Source organism: Cyprinodon tularosa, unplaced genomic scaffold (assembly GCF_016077235.1).
Source record: "Cyprinodon tularosa strain WSP-4 unplaced genomic scaffold, ASM1607723v1 ctg211, whole genome shotgun sequence".
Lineage (NCBI taxonomy): Eukaryota > Metazoa > Chordata > Actinopteri > Cyprinodontiformes > Cyprinodontidae > Cyprinodon > Cyprinodon tularosa.
In genome coordinates, this window is record NW_024038781.1 from 949,964 (window position 1) to 971,627 (window position 21,664).

At 38.0% G+C, this 21,664-nt stretch overlaps 2 protein-coding genes across 2 annotated transcripts in view; one reads left to right on the forward strand and one right to left on the reverse strand.

The window, feature by feature from the left end:
* Positions 1-7,716, forward strand: LOC119783852 (transmembrane protease serine 2-like). The gene is made up of 13 exons (XM_038285547.1): positions 1-152; positions 445-592; positions 1,837-1,929; positions 2,043-2,156; positions 2,383-2,512; positions 2,607-2,717; positions 2,801-2,844; positions 2,922-3,084; positions 3,171-3,343; positions 4,844-4,945; positions 5,053-5,195; positions 5,763-5,915; positions 6,243-7,716. The coding sequence occupies exons 1-13, from the start codon at positions 138-140 to the stop codon at positions 6,258-6,260; spliced, it is 1,407 nt and encodes a 468-aa protein (XP_038141475.1). The 5' UTR covers positions 1-137; the 3' UTR covers positions 6,261-7,716.
* Positions 7,583-21,664, reverse strand: part of bace2 (beta-secretase 2) — a 26,730-nt gene continuing 12,648 nt past the window's right edge. The window contains exons 4-9 of the mRNA XM_038285546.1: positions 17,963-18,094; positions 17,354-17,488; positions 15,461-15,562; positions 14,921-15,070; positions 14,662-14,827; positions 7,583-9,211 (exon numbers count right to left, since the gene is read on the reverse strand). Coding sequence (XP_038141474.1) covers positions 8,973-9,211; positions 14,662-14,827; positions 14,921-15,070; positions 15,461-15,562; positions 17,354-17,488; positions 17,963-18,094 — 924 coding nt within the window. The 3' untranslated portion in view covers positions 7,583-8,972. The remainder of the gene's footprint in view (positions 9,212-14,661; positions 14,828-14,920; positions 15,071-15,460; positions 15,563-17,353; positions 17,489-17,962; positions 18,095-21,664) is intronic.

Sequence of the window (21,664 nt, forward strand, 5' to 3'; positions counted from 1 at the left end):
CGTTAAAGGTCCTTAACTTGTCAGTCTTTTCACTTTCAGAGTCAAACACGGATTCGTTATGTGGACGAGAAGCTAACTGATGTTTGAAGGATCACAGGAACTTAATCCCTAAGAGATTATTGTCAGATTAATAGAAGATGATCACCAATCCAGTAAGTTTTCTTTTCCACTGAATTTCTTAAAAGAAATTATTCATTTTTGTATTATTTACATTGGTTTAAATTAAAAACTTATCATTTTTAGTTTCTTCTTTGACAGAATTATAAACCCTATCGAAATCTGGGGGGTGTATTGCTGCCTCAGATAACATAGTTAACTTTCTGTTCACAAAAAAGTCACACTGACACACTAAATATTTGAGATTTTAAACAGTAATACATGTTGATTTTAAGCACTTATCTTTATATTTGACTTTCAAGAATAACCTGTATGCTTTGCCAACAGTATCTCAATACAGATCAACCCTTCATGCATGAAGATGACAAAATACAATTCACACCAAAGAAAGGATCAGATGTTAAGCTCCAATATGTTCACCATGTGTCCCCAAACCCCCCACCAGAGATCGGCAGCTCCAACCCCCCCAAGAAAGGTAAATGTGGCTTTCTTTTGCTATGAACTTTTGATCAATAATTATCCTTTTAAGATACAGGGAAAAAAATATTCAGTCTGCAAGTATTTAAAATATACAAAATAAATTGGAACAAGAATCAATCTACAGAAGTTGGATTAATTGCTACTATTAGAAATTTGGCACCATTGCTATTCCCTGACAAAGCATCAGATAAACAGACTTTATTTGCTTAAGTCAGAAACAAATCGCTCCCATAGTGATTGATAATCACGAATGTCGTTAAAGTATTGAACTAAAGCATACTTAGCACTTAGAGACTGACAAGATGTGTGCAGAGAAATTAATCAGCAATATCAAAGATTTCCAAAGATGTTTACTGACAGCAAAACGCTGCGTTTAAAAGCCAGAAACATTTCCACATTAAAACTGATAGTATGGATTTGATCATTTCAAATATAAATGGACAGCTTCTACAAAAAATATTCTAAAGTTGATCATTTTAAAATATTAAAATTACAAACTTCAATCCATTTTACAGGAATTTCATGTGTGAACAAATTACCTCAGAACTGTGAAGTAGACATAGTAAAAGAAAAGGAAGCATGTTTGTTTTAATATATTTAGCAAATGAAAATATAAAAAGAATTTGCTTACATGTATTCAGCTCCCTAGTACTCTGGTCCTCTAAAATAAAATCTAGTGCAATGATTTGCCCTCAGATCTGACCTAACCAGTAACCTGTGTGTAATCCAATCTAAAGTATAAACCCTGCTTTTTTGTTCCAATGAACTATAATTAAAAACAATTGGGCAATGATAAATTTTATATTCAGGTTTGAGGCAGAGATAGGCTATAAAAATTTTTTTCAAGGCTTAAAGGTCCAGTTTCATGTCTGCAGTGTACGAGACGCTACAGTCAGATGAGAGGAAAGCTGGAAGAAAAAACTTGCATGTTTTAAAAATCTGGCCTTTATAAAAACATATTCATAAATAAAATAAATTATAAATAATGGTGTAATGCAACAAAAGGTGATGGATACTTTGCCGAGTGCTTTATGTGAGAAAACTGCCATCACACCAATAAAAACATTATCCTGTAGCTTTAAATTAGCAAAAACTTTAGGCTCAGCCTATGGATTACTCTTTAGAGACAACAAAATGCATATTTATAGTTTGGGTTAAAATGATGAAAATCTGAAGCAGCAGCTGGAGTTAGTGGGGATGGATACAGATGTGCTTTTACTCACTGTGATGTTCTGTCAGATGTCAAAGAGAGATGGTTGAAGTTCACCGTAGCGGCTGTGATCTCCCTGCTGCTCCTCCTGATGGTGGCTGGCATCCTCCTCGGTTATTACTGTGAGAGCATGATTTACCTGAACCATTATCCCTGCAGCTTTTTTTTAGATAAATTAGTATTTTTAAAAGCTTTTCTTTTTTGGGGGGTTTCTTTGTTACGGTACATGTTTCAGATTCCTCATCCTGTCTACATGGGATGCGGTGTGGGGATGGGAACTGTGTGTGGGACTCTCAGTGGTGTGACGGGGTCAAGAACTGTCCTGCAGGCCAGGATGAAGCTAACTGTGGTAAATATATATTTTTACAAAAGAAAAATAAAATCAGCTTTATTCACATTTGCACAAAAAGCTTTTTAGAGACAACAGGATCAAATATACCCACGGATTATGTGATAGTTCAAGTTATTTGTGTTTAAGTTCCACCTCATTTCTTCCTTTAGTATATATTTGGCTCTGATCTGACAATTCATCTTCTACTCTGACAATTAATATAAAGTCTATTATTTGTTTTCAGTGAGGGTGCGTGGCTCAAACTTCCTCCTTGAAGTTTACTGGACTGAGACTAAAGAGTGGAGGCAGGTTTGCTCCGAGGGCTGGAGTGATCAGCAGGGTAAAGCAAGCTGTCATGACATTGGATACACCAGGTGCTCTTAATAAAACCTAAAGAAATACATTTTTGGAAGAGAAAAGATTTGTATTTGCAATACAAACTGTATATCTGCATGCATGTTTTGACAGGGACACATATTTTCAATCAGGACACCAAAGGACTGACTCAAATAGGGGTTTTTTATCAGTGAAGTCAAGCTTCAACCCTCAATCATCTATACTGCAGCAGCTCACCCAGAGGTTAGAGCTGATCAAGAGAGTAAAAGATTCTTAGAAAACTATAAACATAATCTTCTAAATCCCACTATTTTCACCTATTTTAGAAGTTCATGCAAGAACAACAGTGTGGTAACGCTACAGTGTACAGGTATGTTTCATTTTGCTATAATTCCTTCTCTAAAGTCCCCCCCCCTCCCCTAATCTGATTGCAGTCTATGTTTTCAGACTGTGGGAACAGGGAGAGCTCCAGCGAAGCCTCTGGATCCCAGCTGGCCTCTGTGGGGTCTTGGCCCTGGCAGGTCAGCCTACATGTTGCTGGCTCTCACAGGTGTGGAGGAGCAATCATTTCACCACGATGGCTCATCACAGCAGCTCACTGTGTGAGCAGGTGGGTGTTTCATTGGGACGCTCTTTAAAACAAGAGCTTAAGTCCAATCCAGTCTAACGCTTTGGGTTTTTTGTCTCCCTCTACAGGACCTCAAGTCCTGCAGACTGGGCAGTGTATGTTGGGATAGTGGACCCGTTAGGCCCAGTGTTTAATCCTGCCCATGCTGTGAGTGAAATAATAACACATGAAGGATATAACAGCCAGACTCAACAGAATAACGTCGCGCTCATGAAGCTCTTCGATCCTTTGAACACCAAAGGTACTCATAGATACAATGCCCTGCAGAGTTAAACTCAAACCTATTTGCACATATCCTTAAATCACAACCATAGACATCACTCTTTACTCAGTTACACCTTCTTAAAACAGATTTTTTTAATATTATTTTTTAATAAACATAGGCACCTATAATTAATACTGCTACCAGAATAATTGCAGTATAAATCCTGATGTTTTATAAAGTTATTATAGTTTATTAAAGAAAGAATATTGTTAAACATGTTGCATTATAAACAGCTAGAAATATTGCAGACGGGTTAGATCCAAATTTAGATTGTAAAACAAAATCACAGGCTTTTAACATTTTACAGAGGTCAATCTGTCATTTTAAATGAGGTGTATGACACACAGAAAATACCAAGAATTGGCCATCGACCTAAACTGCAGGCCCAGTGTGACATGTAGAAGTACTTTTTGAAAAGAAAAAGGCAAAATAACCTGTTTTTGTAACTTTCAACAAGCCAAATAGGGGACACTGCAAGTGTGTAAAGGAAGCAGCTGAAGTTTGACGAGACAAACAAAGAATTTCTGGCAGAAAAAAAATTTCTTTAGTGGAAACTAACATTTATTCCAACTGTAAGACATGGTAGTGGCTGTATCAAGATGTGGGGCTGTTTTTTTTTTCAACAGAAAAGATGGTAAAATTTGATGGAGGGAAAAATAAAGCAATGTTGGAAATTGTCAGAAGTTGACTTTCCAGGAAGAAGACATTCGGATTAGGGCTAAAACTAGTGATTATTTTGCAAATCGATCAATCTGTTGATTATTTTTTTCGATTAATCGACTAATAACCGGTCAACCAAAGGTTCCTTAAAAATACTTTTTTACCAAATTAAACCAGGTGAAACTAAAATGTTTACACTTGAGGAGTTCTAGATAGAACATATTGACAAACAAAAAAGTTTTTCTTTTTTTATCTTAAATGCAAAATGTTTACTTTTTTTTTTTTTTTTTTTTTACAATTTTGATATAATTACTGCTCTAAGTGGTTCGCTCTGTCAGCTAAAGGCATGTTTTTGAGCCTCTATAATCCAGTTAACGATTATTAGATAATCAATTAATCAAGATTAATCTGATTGTTTCAGCCCTAATTCAGAAAGAGCTGAAATTAAATTGCTTTAGATCAGAGCGGAGTGTGATCGTGCTTTAGAGTGTCCCAGTCAAATCTTAGACCTAAATACAAGAAAACAGTCTGACTCAGCTTGAGGTTTTTGTTCATTAAAAGGCTTGAGTGGTTCTTGCAGAGAAAGGTGGTTCATCAAGGCATAGATGCTAAGCAGCTGATTAAACATGAACGCTGTACTTCTTGTTTGCAAACAATATTTAAAACCATTTATAATGTCTGTCCACTTATTACTTACTTTATGCTATATGCGTTATGTCTGTTAATAAATTTCCATCATGTTACTTTTCCAGAACCCTGTAAAAAATAATCCCTCTGATGAAAATAATATCAATAAAAAGCATTTTTATGTTGCAGCTTCCAGTAAAATCAGACCTGTGTGCCTCCCTATTGCCGGTCTAAACATGACTGATCCTGGAAAGAGCTGGGTGACATACTATGGCCCCACAGCAAACAGAGGTGAGAGTGCCACCACTAGATGGCGCCAGAGTCCAACTCATAAAATATGCATGTACTAAAATCTTTGTGGAGAGACAACTAGTTGAGCTGTTTGGTGTCTTTGTCAGATTCTGGTTCTCTGTACCTGAAGGAAGCTCCAGTATCACTCATCCCCTCCGCAGAGTGCAACAGCTCCGAGGCATACAGGGGCAGAATATCCCAGGAAATGCTCTGTGCCACAAAGATGGAAGCAGGAGCCACTATGTGCAATGTAAGACTAATACACACCAATGACATGTATCAAAAACAACTGACAGGCCTGGCCTAACGATCCAGCCGTACAGCTGCTGCATTGTGTTCAGTTGGGTATCTGCTGAGATGTTATCAATATGAACTCATCTGATGCTGTAAAAGAGAGCACTCAGGCCAACGTCTGCCTGGTTTATCAACCACAGACAGATAGGATTCTGTTCCAGAAAGAATTTAAAGTATTTTTATGAAGTTGTGTAACTGGCTTTAAGACACAGTTAGACAAAACCTGTATTATGCCACGCAGATGGAAACAGATTAAAATAAACACATTTTTGTAACTTATAACAAGCTGCTTATACAGCCATCCTGATAATGGATGTTCAGTTAAAGCTCAGCAGAGGCAGCTGATCATGATCTCACAGTACTGAAAGTATTCAGGCCTCTTCATCGATGAAGGAAATCTCTATCGGACACTTTTCAAGAACATCAGTCTCAGTGTTTCTGTTGAACTTTGGGATCACAGAGTGGTCCTTTGTGATCTGGTTGAATCTGATGTTGACTTTATTTGTCTGGAACTTCCCTTCAGCCTGACAGTGGGGGTCCTCTGGTGTCCCACATGGATGGGCTGTGGTGGCTAATGGGTGAGGGCGTGTGGGGGGAACACTGTAATGGACAGAATAAACCAGGTGTCTATACCAACATCAGACACCATCTGGACTGGATCTACTATCAGATGCAGGTAAAAATGACATGCTGATAGAGTATATACTCCTCATTTCCTGTTTTAATTGTAATTGATATGGGTTAACGCTAGTGGTTTTGTTTTTATATTGCTGCTTGTTTTAATTTTATTTATCATATGTGGACAAAGTGTAGAAGAAGAAGCCAAAACAAACATAAAATATGAAGGTTTTAATGGTTAACATGATTAACATCTTGGAATCTTTCCTTAAATATTTTTTGGAAGCTAATTATAATGTGAAACAAGAATAAAACTAATGTTTTGTATCCGCTTTGCAAGTAGCATGGAATCAAGTTCACAGCAGTGTTTCTGTTTTGTTTACAGAAGCATCAAGATGCCTGAAACTGCGACCAAAGAGGATCGGCCTTGAAAAAAGATTTTTGTTGTAACATTTCTTAACTTAAGATTTTAAAGCTGGATTTGTAATTAATTGTGTGTAATACTGATTGTTTTATTTTGAGTTAATTACATAAAATAATGCTAAATATTTCCATAGGCTCTGAAAAACACAGATCAGTTATACAATTACCTTATTAGGTTATATCCATCACTAGAAAGTCAAAAAGTTTACAAAGAGGAGCTTGATGCCACTCCAGCTTAGTGGATTTAAATCTGGACTTTGACTAGGCCACTCCTAAAGTTGCTTTAAAGCCTGAAGTTCTCTGAGCTTTAAGTTTGATGTGGTGGAAAATCTGCTTCACGAATTAGTAGTTAAGAAGAAATAATTGTCTTATCAGTTTCAGTCCTCCAGTTCCTGAAGAAGAAAAACAGCTCCAGACCAGCCCTCTATTACAATGTTTAAGATTCAAGAAGATTTTCTTTTTCCTGTAATTTTGTAGCAACTTCCACAAAATTCTACTTTTGTCTCTTAATTTTAAGTAGATCATCAAGGGTAATGCTCAAGAAATGCAACCCTCTCCCTTGGATGTCATTGTACCAAAGATTCTTATTTACTGTTGAAGTGTAAACAGACATCTTAACTGAGGCAAATGAAGTCTGCAGTGCTTATGGATTCTTTTTCTGCTCAGATTTTTAAATCATAGATAAGCTTTTGGGAGCCGCCTTTTAAGGCCGACCACTCTTGGATAATTACTGTACTGCTCAATATTTTATTGGAAATGACTTTCTAAGCCTATCTCTATTGTTCCAGGTTGTTTTTCCTTTTTTAGATATATTTTAGACTACTACATGCTTTTAGACGCCAGGAATTTACCTTTAAATTTTAATCAGGCCTGGGTGCTAATGAATGAGATTCAAAATATTATTCTATTCACACAGTATATTAAATAAAATAAAAAAATTATTATTTTAAATATATTCTATTTCCAGTTGCTTGTGTCAAAAATAGAAACATAAATCTAGAAAGAAATTAGGCCTGCATTGTGAAACGTATAAAATATATAAATAATGCATGTTACTTATGACATGCTTTTATTTTGTAGAGTGTTTTCTTTGAGATGATGAGGTACTTATTTAAATTATTAGTAGACATTGTAGCATGACAAGAAGTAATATTAGCATTGTTGCTAATTTGTGTAGCATCCTAATAAATTAAGCAAGAAATACATACAACTTTATATGTCATCAAAATGCAGGGTGAGATGAATTATGTTGGGATGGAGGGATAAGAGGAAAAAAAAAACAGAAACAAGATTTTTTTTTTCTTTCTTTGGCTCCCAAATATTTATTAATTTAAAATGTCTGATTTGTCCCCAATTTTTTTATTTACAAAACACCTCTGATGTTTAGCACATGAAACATACACAGTTAAATAAAGGAATAATCATGTGTACCTATAGATCAAGTCTTACATGTTCAGCTTTGGGCATCGTTGTTGATTGATATCAGTTTGTGGCTCCGGATTTTTAAAGATGACATTATTCCACATAAACGTTATTTCCCGATGCAGCCTCAGCAGCGAGACCTGCTGCGTAATAACAGCCGCCGCTTCCTGTGCCACAGTGATGTGCAAATTCTTTTCACTTAGTAGTCATCAGGTCTATAAGAATATTTAGTCTTATCAACAATGAGTGGGTATTTTCCAACATATGCACATCTGGAATCCTTCCACTGTAGTGTTTGATTAATTAAATAAAGGTGCTGCATATGAATGGCCTTAAGACTTCAGGCTACAGGGTTGGAAATATCAGCACAGTCAAGGAAACTGAAATACATAAATCTGAACATGAACTGATAAAAATTACAATAACACACAAAAAAACTGCATAACACAGACATTGATCTGTTGCTTTGTATCATTCTGTTGATCAACTTCAGAAACAAAGTGCAATTCAGGAGAGTCAATCTCAACCTCCTGATATGATTTATCAGTTTGTCTGATCAGAGAGCTAAGAAACAAAGGCACTATAGTTATTTAAATTATAAATAGTCCTATGAGTGGTTGTTTGAGCAGCTTAAATCCTCCCAAACCTCCTTTTACTCGTGCTCATTTTGCTCCACTGAAGAATGGAGCAGCAGAACATATAAAGTCCTAACATTCAAATCAAAGAATTGCTTAAAGTTGTGTAGATTGCAAAGATGTGATTTATCTTTATCTTTTTTTATAATTTGGTAGAGCTTTATATGTTATGTCCTGAACTTAGTCAAATACCTTCATCAAGTGAATTCCTCTTCCCATTAGGGGCAAAGGAAAAAACAAAACAAGCCATAACCATAACCACAAGGCTTCAGTGCATTCAGGTTAATCCAAGCTATGGTCAGTGCATCATCTTCTTATCTAGACAATGCTCCACTTATTTGATTGGGAACAAGAAAAATAAACCACCGAGGAAAAAGCTGAGACACATCCGTTCAGCTCTAGCAGCGGTTTTAGGAAGTTTTCAGGAGGCGTTTTCTGAGTGGAATTTCCCTTTGAGAGGCAGCTTAACTGTCTTTTTGTCTGCCTCCATGGGTGAAGCTGATGACGTTTTGTCAGGCAGTCGGCGTGGCGATCGGGAGAGACTGACCTCCCACTCCCTACTCCACAGCTATGGACGGGCTCTGTCCGTTGTTCTCCAGCCCTTTGACCGCGCTTGCCCGTCCGTTTCCCCGCAGTCACTTGATGCGGTGGCGCACCAGCGAGGACTCATCTGTGATCTCCCCACGGTCACCGCGCCTGCAGGGCAGGAGCAGCAGCAGCAGCAGGATGATGAGGATCAGGGCGCAGACCGCCACCAGGGCGTAGGAGATCACCCACAGGACGGGCGGCTTCAGAACGCGGCCGGAGCAATCTGCTGCGACGTCTTCTGCTGAGAAGGGCCCGGCGATCTCCGAAACAGCCACTCCATTACTCACTAAAAACAGTCAAGACAGACCCTACTGTCACGTACTGTATAACCAGAGGACATAGTGATTAATTCAATATAAAAAATGGCAATCCTACATAAAAACTGCATTTTTATGTAACAACTATAAATTTGGATTACATTTTAGGTTCAACCAATAATCTTTAGAAATATAAACACGTGTTATGAAAGAAAAACTTCACATGATTTTAAATATCCTTTTTTTTTTTATTATAACTCTGAAGAATGGCAGCCTTTTTATTAAGCCCTGCTTATATCCTTCAAAAACTAGTACAACTAAATAACATTCACTTTATCAATAAATAGTCAAGATTTCTGTGATTTAATCTCACTATAAATACAGCTGCTAGGTGAAGGCCTTAGGAGTATTTAAAAAATATACTGTAATAAGCAAACAGCATCATTGAGAAAGAGGAACGCAGCAGGCTGGGCAACAATACCACATCCTAAGGCTGTATTCACTAACAATATATATCGATCGAAAGACGTGTGGCGCAATAGAAAAAAAGAGGGTTGATAAAAGCTCGATATAGAAACACACTTTTCCTTCCTTTTCATTGTAGCCTACCATGTAGGTTGATGCTACCGTCACCACATCCCACCAACCAATCGTAACCGCGGACTCAGGCATGCCTTCAACAAAGCGCCGCCCTCTCAAACCACAACACACAGCACGTGAAGATGTTGCAGCAGGAGAGGCGGAGGACATTTTCCAAAAGAAGGGTTTTAGTAACTCACCAGTTTTGCAATTTTTCGGTTAAAGCAAGTCAGACAGACACCAAACCACAATGATTTGTAAATTGCAGGGAACCAGTAAAAACAAAGTCTGGTATTTGCATTTTGTAAATCGATAAGCTTTTTTTCTATATTGTCCAGCCCTACTACATCTTAAGCTTTAGTATCTTACGGCAGTGTTGTGGTCAAGACCACCTAACCCGAGACCAAGACAAGACCAAGACCAGAGTGTATCGAGACCGAGACAAGACCAAGACATTTAGGGTCCGAGACCAAGTCAAGACCAAGACCAGCGCCAGTACGTGACAATAAAATGTGAAAAATGATCAAAATCACAAAAATTGATCTAAAAGACCCACATTCACATAAAAACACCTAGATATTTAACACACATAACTGGACTAAACATTAACATCTTTATTTAGTACTTCTGTTTAGTAATCACAGAATTTCAAACAATTAATCAAAGTCGATAAAAATAGTATTTTCTCTGCCGTTCATAAACAGTACATACATTTATGCTGTTTTTAAATGTGCTATTAAAAACACAATGTGCAAAATTCTGTAAAATGTGTAAAACTGAAAAAAAAAGCCAATCATTTCTCTTCTTTCTCTCTCATATACAGATTAAAGCTATATTATATAACTTTTCTTAAATAAATCTATATCTGTCACCAAGTTGTGAAATATGTTATGAGACAGAAAATTTGTTGAAAAAATAGATTGATCTCCTTCACTGCATTTACCAATGAGACAGGTTATTGCTTGGATTTGAATCCAAGCATCCAATAAAAAGAAGGATCTTAAAGAAACTGATAATATTCTGATGATTAGAATATGGTCTCGAGATCGGTCTTGAGACCAAGACCGATCTCGAGTACGACAACACTGAGACAGACAGAGCCCTGTTCAAGCAGAGTTCGGCACAACTTCCAACCTACAAAGACCTGATGGTGCGTCTACACTGATAAACTGAAACCAGAGCATTAACCCGAAGGGCATGAAGAGGGACCATGATACCTCTGGAGGAGCTGCAGAGATCCACAACGAAAAAGAGAATATCCGTTTCTGTAACATTAGCCATTTGTGTCACAAACCTGTCCTTTAATGGAAGGGTAGAATAAAGAAAGCAATAGGGCGTCCATACATGCAGTAGGATGCATGTATGGACATGCATTAAGGGCATCACATTCTATGTTTTTATTGGTATCACCAAGTATCTATTCCTGTATAATTAAATAGGTCAAGTTTTTTTGTACCTCAATGCAGCTTTGCATGCAGAGTGTGATGACACCAGAAGTTGTTGCTAAGGTAAACAAAGTGAGCATGGCTGATAGAACGCACTTAAGAGGAGGGCTCCACTTTCCGATGCAAATTAAACTTGTTGCAACATTCGTGAAGCGAATTACAAGGCTAGCGGTGGGAATACTTCAAATCTGGGGAAGCATCTGGTTAAGTGGAATATTCTTCAAAAATATTCCAACAGGCTCAGGTCGTCTGCAGCCAGCAACATAAGGCAGCATCATCAGCATCTTAGACTGCTTCAGGTAAACAATTCTAGGGTTTTAGATGAGGTTTCCATGGTACCAAAAATAGGTGCCATTGAATCCACACTGATTCCAGGTACAGGGCACCGTACGTATCTGTTGAAATGTTAACGGTACTCATCCCTAATATGCAGTTTGTCGCATGCTATCTAGGAGGCTCAGAAAACATGTGGAAGAATGTGTTCATGTCAGGAGAAAGATGAAACCAACATGTTTATTTTTGGTCTTTCTGCAGGATGCAATTTGAGGTGGAAAACAAACACATGAACGTACTAAACCAAACATGAAACACGCAGTTGACACAATCACGCTGTGGGCCATCCATCCATCCATCCATCCATCCATCCATCCATCCATCCATCCATCCATCCATCCATCCATCCATCCATCCATCTTCCTCCGCTTATCCGGGGTCGGGTTGCGGGGGCAGCAGCCTAAGAAGGGAGGCCCAGAATTCCCTCTCCCCAGCCACTTCTTCTAGCCCCTCAGGAGGAACCCCAAGGCGTTCCCAGGCCAGCCGAGAAACATAGTCTCTCCAGCGTGTCCTGGGTCTTCCCTGGGGCCTCCTCCCGGTGGGACGTGCCCGGAACACCTCACCAGGGAGGCGTCCAGGAGGCATCCTAACCAGATGCCCGAGCCACCTCAACTGGCTCCTCTCGACGTGGAGGAGCAGCAGCTCTACGGCGAGTCCTCCCAGATGACCGAGCTTCTCACCCTATCTCTAAGGGAGAGCCCAGCCACCCTACGGAGGAAACCCATTTCGGCCGCTTGTATCCGCGATCTTGTTCTTTCGGTCATGACCCAGAGTTCATGACCATAGATGAGGGTAGGAACGTAGATCGACCGGTAAATCTAGAGTTTCGCTGTGGGTGTTCTTTAGAAAGAAGAGATCAGACATGATGGAAAGGTCGAGATGGATGCGGGGAAAACCTGGGACCTGAAAACAACTGCTTCATCAAAGGAACCCATGTGTTAAAACAGGGCAGTCGGACAACAGAACCTAAATCCATCATAGAATCTGTATCATGACTTAAAAATTAATGCTCTCCATTCATTCTGATCGAGTTTGAGCTATTTCGCAAGAATAACAATTTCTTAATCTAAATATGCACAGCTGGTAGAGACAGCTACAGCAGCTGGGAGGGTTAGGGTTGCGTTCCCATTCGACTCTTTAGATCTGTATTTGCAACAGCTTTGGATTTATTAGTGATAATACATATTTAGGTTTGTGGTTAAAATGTGAAGAAAAAGTTTGAGGGAAATAAAGCTTGTATGTTCAGTATACTTTATAGCAACTGATGAGTGTAAATCCACGATCTAAAAAGACATTTTTTTTTAAAACAGGAGGAAAACCAGGGAGCTGAATGTGAAATTATTTTGTGTGTTGTTTTATGATATTAAGATAATTTATTATAACTAATGATAAACAAAATCTATTTAAAACAAAGTTGATCAAATGTACCTATTAGTTTCTTTAAAAAGTTGCCAGCTACAGGGCCACATCCTCAACTTTCACAGAAGCTCATCAATAGGCCCATTAATCTGTTCACCAGATCAGAGAGTAAAGCCGGCAAGTAAACGTCACAAGTCTGCATCCTCGGCCTCAGGCCAGTATCTGCTCAAAGTGCATTTGCTTAGTGTGAACAAAGGTGATCTTTGTACTTTGACATGGGAACACGAACTCTTTGCAAAGCTCATACAAACACAAAACCAAACTATTAGCCTACTTAATACCTGATGCAGCACATGAGCGGAACTTATATCTAAAACCCTCTGAGGCCGTTTCTGCACATGGAGCGAGGCTTACCTTTGGCTCTGCATATTATGCTGTGTTGGTTAAACAACCTGAACTTTAGAGTTTGCTTTTGGATTGGTTATTAATGAATCCAAGATTATACTTTGACTTTAAAAACGACTTAATGAGCTAAAAATCCTAAACTTGAACTACGTTCTTCATGTAGGGCTTTTCATAATTAACCAACACACTGCAGTTCATTTTTGGACAAGCAAAGAAAACAACACTACATTTCTCTCCAATAAGATTGTGTAAATAATAATGTAACATGCTTTCATATCTGATGCTGAAGCTTCCACCTAATGAGCTCAACAAGGCATGGCGTCTTCAGAGTGGCATGCAATGCTAGTTAACAAACAGCATTTTGCATGTATGCCATGAAGTTCAGTTTTACTGTCATGTGACCAGAGCATCTTCTCTCACATGTTAGCTTTGACCACTGCATGCGTTTCTGCAGTCTTTCTTCTGGACTTCGTATAACTTTCATCTTCCCAGTTGCCTATAAAGGCCTGAATTGGTCCTTAGTCTTTATGATGCTGTTTGTTCACAGACGTTCTCCCCTGTGGTCTTAAGAGAACAGCTGGAATTATACTTTGATTAGATTCAAACACAGTTCAGCTATACTCGCTAAATTAGGGTTTCTTAACCCTGGTCCTCAGGGCCAAATGTCCTTCATGTTTTAGACATGTCTCTACTCCAGCACACATGATGCAAAAGATTGCATTTCCTCCTCAACAGCCCCCAAATGCTGCAAATGCCTGTTAATTACCTTTTTAGTAAGGTCAGGTGTCTGGAGGCAAGGAAACATCTAAAACATGTAGGACAGAGGGCCCTGAGGACCGGGTTTAAGAACCTGTTCTAAATAATTAGCGAAATCTGAAGGTCATTCAAATTTTATTTTATTTTTTTTGAGTTAACAGAGTAAAGGGGGGCATAATACAAATGCATTAAACACTTTTTAGTTTTCTAGTTGTAGAAAATGCTGAAACCATTTGTTTCTTTCCACTTCTCAGTTTTGGACTCATTGTGTTCCTCTTTAATCTCAATCCCAATAAAACACTTTCAAGGTTTTAGGTTGTAAGATTGCAAAATACATATTAGTTTTGGGCCATTGTGAGTATTTTCTGTGGAAATATTTAACACTAAGGAGCATCATCAGCTACATTGCTGCGTTGAGCCATTTATCCACATGTTGCTACATCTAACCAACATTTTAAAGAGGCCAGATAAGTCCAAGAAAAACATTAAAAATGATAAGCAGCAGGAATAAGTTTAGCAGATTACTAAAATAAACTGGTAACAGACACTGAGAGTTCTTATTCTATTCATAAGTGGATGTTTAAAAGGCATTGTTTCCTTACTTGCACAGTTGCTGAGAGCGAAGCCCAGTCTCCTCTGGGCGCGGTCGAACACCACATAGAAACCTTCCATAACGGTGGCTCCAATCACCAATCCGTTAGCCGAGGAAGATACGCCAAAACGGAAGCAGTCCAAGTCCTCCAAGTCTCCGATTGGTTGGATGTAAAGCTGTAATGTGACAAAATAACACCATATATTACACCTCATAAAGGTCCTCTGGGGGAAGGTGGAGCAGGGATTTTCCTTTCTGTGCATAGCTACCTGAGGCAGGATAGTAATGCGGAAGGACTGGCTAGAGTTGGTGGATCTTAGGTAGATTGAGATCTTTGGGAAAAACTCCCAGGGGGTTTCACCCTTTGTCCAGCAAGCGAGTTTGGTGCCCTCCCAGAACCCTGCAGAAAAATTATCGATCTAAATCAAAGAGAGGGGAAAAAAAAAAAAAGAGTTAAAATGAAAAAGACAGGCAGCGTGAATGATAAAGGAACAGAAAGAGAAGGTCACTTTGGCACCAAACACGTTTTGATGTTGTCTTTCATTTGACAGCTTTGCAAGAATGAGAGCATGTTACAGGCAAATGTTCAAATTGATCGTGAATGTAGTTTCAAAAGGTGAAAATGCCTAAAGAATCTAAAATAAACAGCTGCATGGAGGTAGCATACTTACTTTCCAAGCAGGAACCCCCTGAACCCTTCTACCTACAGCTGCTGCATCCCTAAACAGTAAGGATCAACTATTCTCTCTCTGCCTCCCTTTGCTCTGACAACCTGTTTCATCATCGTCTGTGAGAACGAGGCAGCGTACCGGTAAGCTGCTTGTGATGGCTTCCACCACCGCACTGAAGACATTGGCAGGAAGTCTCAGCAGCGTTGTCCCGCTGTCAACTATGGCTTTATCTGAGTTATACTGGGGGAAGAAAAAAAAAAAAGAAAAAAAAGAGAGAAATGAACAACATTTTTTTTCTTAATACAACAGGCCTCTGAAACACCGTAAAAAAGAACGATAAAAAACAGGGAGTTTTTTTTTTTTTTTGTTTTGTTTTTTTTACAAGCAGGCAAACTACATTCCTCAACAGTACAGCAGGTGCTCTACATTTATGTAAATGATCCACTAAAAATAACCTTAAAAAAATCATCCAACAAGCAGATCTTTAGTATTAACAGTCTCTCTGTTGCTCAAGGACAGCTACTATGCTGCAATAATAGTTGTAGTAAAGATGTGTGAAAAACCTTTAAGTTAATCTTCTTTTGAAAAATACATTTTATTCAACATTTATTTGTACAAGAAAAAAAATAAAATACATAACTCCACCACTTTTATTTAAGTTACACATGGAATCTTGGGAGTTCCACGTCTCAATATGAATCAGACTTGATCTGATTGGTTTGGATGCCATCACAAACATAAACATGTTTCATTTTACTGAGGACAGCAAGCTCTGGACAGCTAATAATGGAATTTTTGGCAACCAATTTTGCAGATGGTTTTAGAGGAACAGAAAAAAAAAATAAGGAGAAATATCACGCTCACTATTAAGTATGGAGGAGGGTCTGTGATAATATGGGCCTGTTTTTTTGCTAAGACCCCCAGGAATCCTGTTAATATGGCTGCTTATATATGTAAAAAGTTATGATTATGTCTGTGATCTAACTGAAATCCCAGTTACTATTATTTACACTGGAAGAAAATTGTATTTTTGAACATGAATAAGTATTAGCAGTTATCCAAACAAAGGGCATAAAATAATAGATGAATAACAACATAGATTAGCTACTTCCACAGTACATGGTATCACTTGAAAATTCATTATAAAATATGTTAATGCATAAATGTAAGATTATAAAATAAATAAGCTATAAAAAATTTGCTAACATTTGAGAAAAATCAAAAGATCATGAATGTACATTTTTGAAATAATAAAAAATCTAAATCAAACAAATTTAAGTCATTTTCAATATTAGGTGCTCATGGATTACCCACTGATTAAATTGAACTAATTTGGCTTCTGTTCCCGTTATTTGTTTCTTTAAATCAAATGTTTTCCCATACAAATTAAGTTTTGCCTTTTAGAGTTGAAACAATAAATTTTATTTTTTGTCTCATTAAAATAACTGCCAATTAATTTGGTAATCAATTGTTAAGTATACAGAAAAACAATTTGGACCAGAAAGTAAACAGTAAAAAAAATTATAATAATTAAATATATTTTGCATGTAAGATGAAAAAGCTTCTTTGTCCGTACATATTCTCTATCCAGAAGTCCTTAATCTGCAAAGTTTTGCTGAACGTTGTTCAAATTCCTTAAAAGATCTACTATAAAAAGTTTTTTTGGTAACTGATTATTAGTCGATACATCAATAAAATAATAAACACATAGATTATTAGCCACATAATAGTTGCTACTGCCTTTCTTGTTTGCTAAACACTGTCCTTCCTCCTCTGCCTTTCTTTTTCTGCAGTTTTGTCACAACAGCCATTTAAGGACGGTTGGTTCATCCTTCATTTCTCAACATGACTATATCCATGTTTAATAAATCAATTTAAATACTGAATTTTTCAGGTATTTTCCATATGAGATCATGCAGCTCAAATAAAAGATGGCTTCCTTATAAGGCTTGTAACACATCTTTACCAGCAGTGGCGATAAATGTGGGAAGCATTTTATTTAAGTCAGACAGTGCAGAGCTTGATGTTTACCTCTTTACAATCCAGATTCAGATTCTGATTTCCAACTTCCAGCTTCAACACCTCCACCTGGTAGTACCACTCCTCTACAATAGGGGTGTACCAAATCGGCCCCCGATACAGAGTTGGTTCAGCCCCACCCATTATCTAGGAAAAAAAAAAGCAAAGGTTCATCCATCTGCTCACATTCTGGCCCAGCACACTGCATAAACACACAGAAGCCTCCTACCAACTAATCCATCTGTCAGCATCAGAGGGTGCAAGGTGCCAAGGTTGTGTGTGCAACAGCGACAGACCTGCTCTCAGCAGGAAGCTATTTTAGAATAATAAGCTCCTCTCTAACCAGAATAGGCATCCAAAGGGAAAATTTGCTGACACACAGGACATCAGCTATTATGTTTATAAACTGCACTCAGCTGCTGTCTGGTCAATTAATGTTTAATCATTTTGTTGAGTAGAAAGTACTGAGAAACATTCCAGTGGTTCAGCACAACCAGGACGGTATGGTAAACTGTAATAAAACCCTAAAGCTGATATCAAACAATTTCAAAATGTTATCAGATTACAAATTAATATAGTTTATTATTTAGGCAACCTTATGTTGCCATTGTGGATACTCACAAGACTGCCAGCAGGAGGGTCGACCACGCTGCTGGTTGACAGTCCATTTCCGCACATTTGGAGAGAAAAGGTGTTGGGGATTCCCAGCTGCTTCACCATCGAGTTGAAGAACGGCTCCACAGAAGAGTCCGGCTGATTGAAAGACAGGAAGCAATGCACTATAAGCATAATACTTGAACTGGTGCCTATTTTGTTTTACAGAAAACAACCCCTAGTGTGTATTTTATTTGGATTTTATGAGATACACTAATTAGCATATGAATCTGAAATGGATGAGAAATGATCCAACGTGTTTTCTTTTCCTTAACAAGTAAAAAGAGGCACAAACTCATTTTCAAACCCTTTTACACAAATATCCCAAAATATTCCAGTGCAGCAGGACTGTTTTCAGGTTACTTAGCGGCTTCATCTGTGGTAATTTGATCTCTATGAAGACCTCAGAGGTTTGCTAGAGAACATTAGCGAACAAACAGCAAATGCTCACAAGCTTTCTTCCCCTTTTAGTCTAACACCATCAAATTGGTCATAAAATAAAATTCTCAAACTTTTAACATTTCATAGAGCATTGTTTAATCTATCACTTGAAAATGGAAAGATGAAGACACGGCTGTAGATCTAAAAAGATATGGCAAGGCCCAGCAAGGAGAGCTTTAATCACAGGACCACCAAAAACGCCCATAGTAACTCTGGAGGAGCTGCAGAGACCTAGATCTCAGATGGGAGAGTCTACTGATTAGGTTTAGATGTATACTCAAATACACAAATCTGACTACTGAAAGACTGACAAGAACAGAAACTGTTCAAATTAAAGCCAAAAGTAGTATGATCTAAAATTAGCGTCAGGAAGACGATGCTCTAGGCCAGGCATGTCCAAAGTCGGTCCGTCTTCGAGGGCTGCTATCCTGCAGGTTTTGGAGTTTTCCCTGTTTCAGTCCAGCAGATTTCCATTGATAGCTGATTAACAGGCTTTTGCTGAACTGCAATCATCAAAATCAGCTTTACTGAAGCAGGGAAACCTCTGAAACATGCAGGACAGCGGCCCTCAAGGACCAACTTTGGACATGCCTGCTCTAGTCAGATCTGAAGTAAAGGCCTATATGCAAAACCTTGCATGTGTTTGAAAAGACTAAACTAGGCAAGTGTACTAGTTAGTGAGTATGTGAGCGAGTGTAGGAGTGAGCTAAACTTTATTTATATATTACCTATCTATCTAGAACTAAAAGTGGTGTAGGAACAAAAAAAATTAACATCAATGCATCCAGGAATCAAAAGCAGTTGTTTAAAATCCAACGCTGCTCATCACCCTGAACACACCCTCCTCTGTGAACACGGATGACAGCGAAGAGGGGTTTTTTACCTTTATCAGATGCAGGATGTAAAAAAGGTCTATTAATTGTTCCAAGAATAAGAACAGAGTCGCACATTGCAAGAATCACATCAGTCTGTTTAGTTCTGCTCTAGGACAGAAACTTATCCTCTTTTTTTCATATCCGATGTCTCCTAACTTCTGTAAACATCTCTAGGTGCCTATGGGCTGGGTAGACAATGGTGTCTTTCATCAAGCTTGACCTTACATGTACCTTACACGTACATGCTTGACCTTACAAAACTTGATCTTATCCTACATGTAAATTTATCCTAAATGAATTATTTAGAACTACAAAGCACATTAAAACAGCAGATATGCAAGAAGCCAAAAATAAACATGTTGATAATCTCAGAGCAAAGATGCAGAAGTGTTTCAAACAGATCAGTGAATAGAGGTGACAGAGTGCAAAGGGAGCGATGGGTTCCTTTTTGGTCCAGTTTTCAGTCTATTTATTCTTATAGGAAGGTTTATTATTTAAAAGTCAGTGAAATTGTTTATGTGTATTTCTTCAGCTTAGCCTGAGGTCATGTTCCTATTTTTCTGTGCCTGTCAGAAACACAGTATCTGCTGTAGGCAAAAAACATGGTGCTAACTAGAATAATCACAACTGATGGGGCAGAGGGAGCCATAATCGACTGATAAAGACTGGTTGAGGACCAATGAGAAATCAGATTGGATTCAACAAGGGTGCTATCTCTACAGAGAGGAACCTCCCCCCATATAAAGGGCTTGGATAATTCTGACGTCATACTTTTATAAGAGCTGTGTGACTGCTAAAGGCTGATATAGAACCAAGGCTTTTGTGCTGCCACATGGTCAGGGCAGAACATTTTCCTCGCAGCATGTTTGAGAACAGTGGTGGGATTGGTCAGGATTTGGATGGCTGTTGTCGTTAAATAGGAAAAACGGCGATGATTTGAAGACTTCATACAGTGATCCGTTATGAGATCAGTAGTTTGAGCAATGGCTCCCCAAGTATATATATATATATATTTATATATATATACCGTAATTTTCTGACTATAACCCGCAACTTTTTCCCCATTTTTCAACTTTGCGGCTTATATAACAATGCGGCTTGTCTGTGGACTTTTACAGCTAACGGCCACTAGTGTAATACCTAAATCTATGGATTTTACCATCCACCATGTTGACGTCACATTTGCTTCAACACACAAGTACGGTAGCTGTGCGCGGGGGAATGCAGAGGTCCTCCGAAAGCAGACTTCTACCGCGAGTGATACGAGACAGAACGACAGCGAGTCCGGTGTGGCTTGTATATGAACAAATCATGCAATTTAGCTTTTGAGGCTTATATATATATATATATATATATATATATATATATATATAAATATATAATAAAATATTTGAGCATATATAGTCTTATCAATCAATGCCTCCTTATCAATCTAAGAAATGTTTCTTCTGCCCCTGTGTTTTCCTTTGTGAATAGGACGTACACTACAGTGGATGGGATTTTCCATACTTTTGGCAGCTTAGCTAGGTAAACCTTTTTTCCACGGTAGTTCTTGCTATCACAAAAAGAACAAGAACACATTTCTCTGTACTTGTGGGGTCTGGATCAAGCTTAAGTTATGCTCTTCTCCAAACTCCATGTAAAATATTGTGAGAAGTTTAGCCATATATTTTAATAAATTGGTTGAAACTTGATTCTGAACTCTAGCTTTTGTATTATATAGTACTTCTAACATTTCTGATCTTGATTCCTTTAAGATCCTAACATGCAGCTGGTAAAATGCAATATATTCCAAACAAGTTGAAATCAGACACAAAAAAAACAAAAAAATAACTTCTCCAGGTATGAAAACTTTTGCAAGGCCCTGTAATTTGCAGAATTTTTTTTTTATCTTACATGATGCTATTAAAAAGCCAGTCTTGATAAAAGTTAAAAGCTGCAATGTGTGCATGAACAGTACATTTAAAAACAAACTGTATTTCACCTTCTAAGCAACCGTTCTTTCTTTTATGGAGATAAAGATTTCCATGTTAGTTCAGTGGTAAGCCAAGCATAACAAATGGTCCTCTAGGCAAATAAAACCTGATCTTTTGAAGACAAAAACAGCACAAAGTGGTCAGTGTGAGCATACTGTATCTGCTTTTAAGTGACTGGCATTTGATCCAGAGGGTGACTCTGGAGAACAACTAAAGAAAGAAAGTCCTGTACTGCTCCTGACTAAATTATCACGCCCAAAGAAAGCCAACACCTGGTAAAAACATTTGGATTGTCACATTTCAACATTACAGTCTGGTGAAAAAGTATGCATCTATTTGCTGATTTCAGTTTTTTGTTTCTCTCCAATTTCAGATCA

Coding starts and splice junctions, on each gene's coding strand:
- LOC119783852 (XM_038285547.1), top strand. Junction 593..1,836: donor CTCCAACCCCCCCAAGAAAG/GTAAATGTGGCT, acceptor ATGTTCTGTCAG/ATGTCAAAGAGAGATGGTTG. Junction 2,718..2,800: donor CTGCAGCAGCTCACCCAGAG/GTTAGAGCTGAT, acceptor CACCTATTTTAG/AAGTTCATGCAAGAACAACA.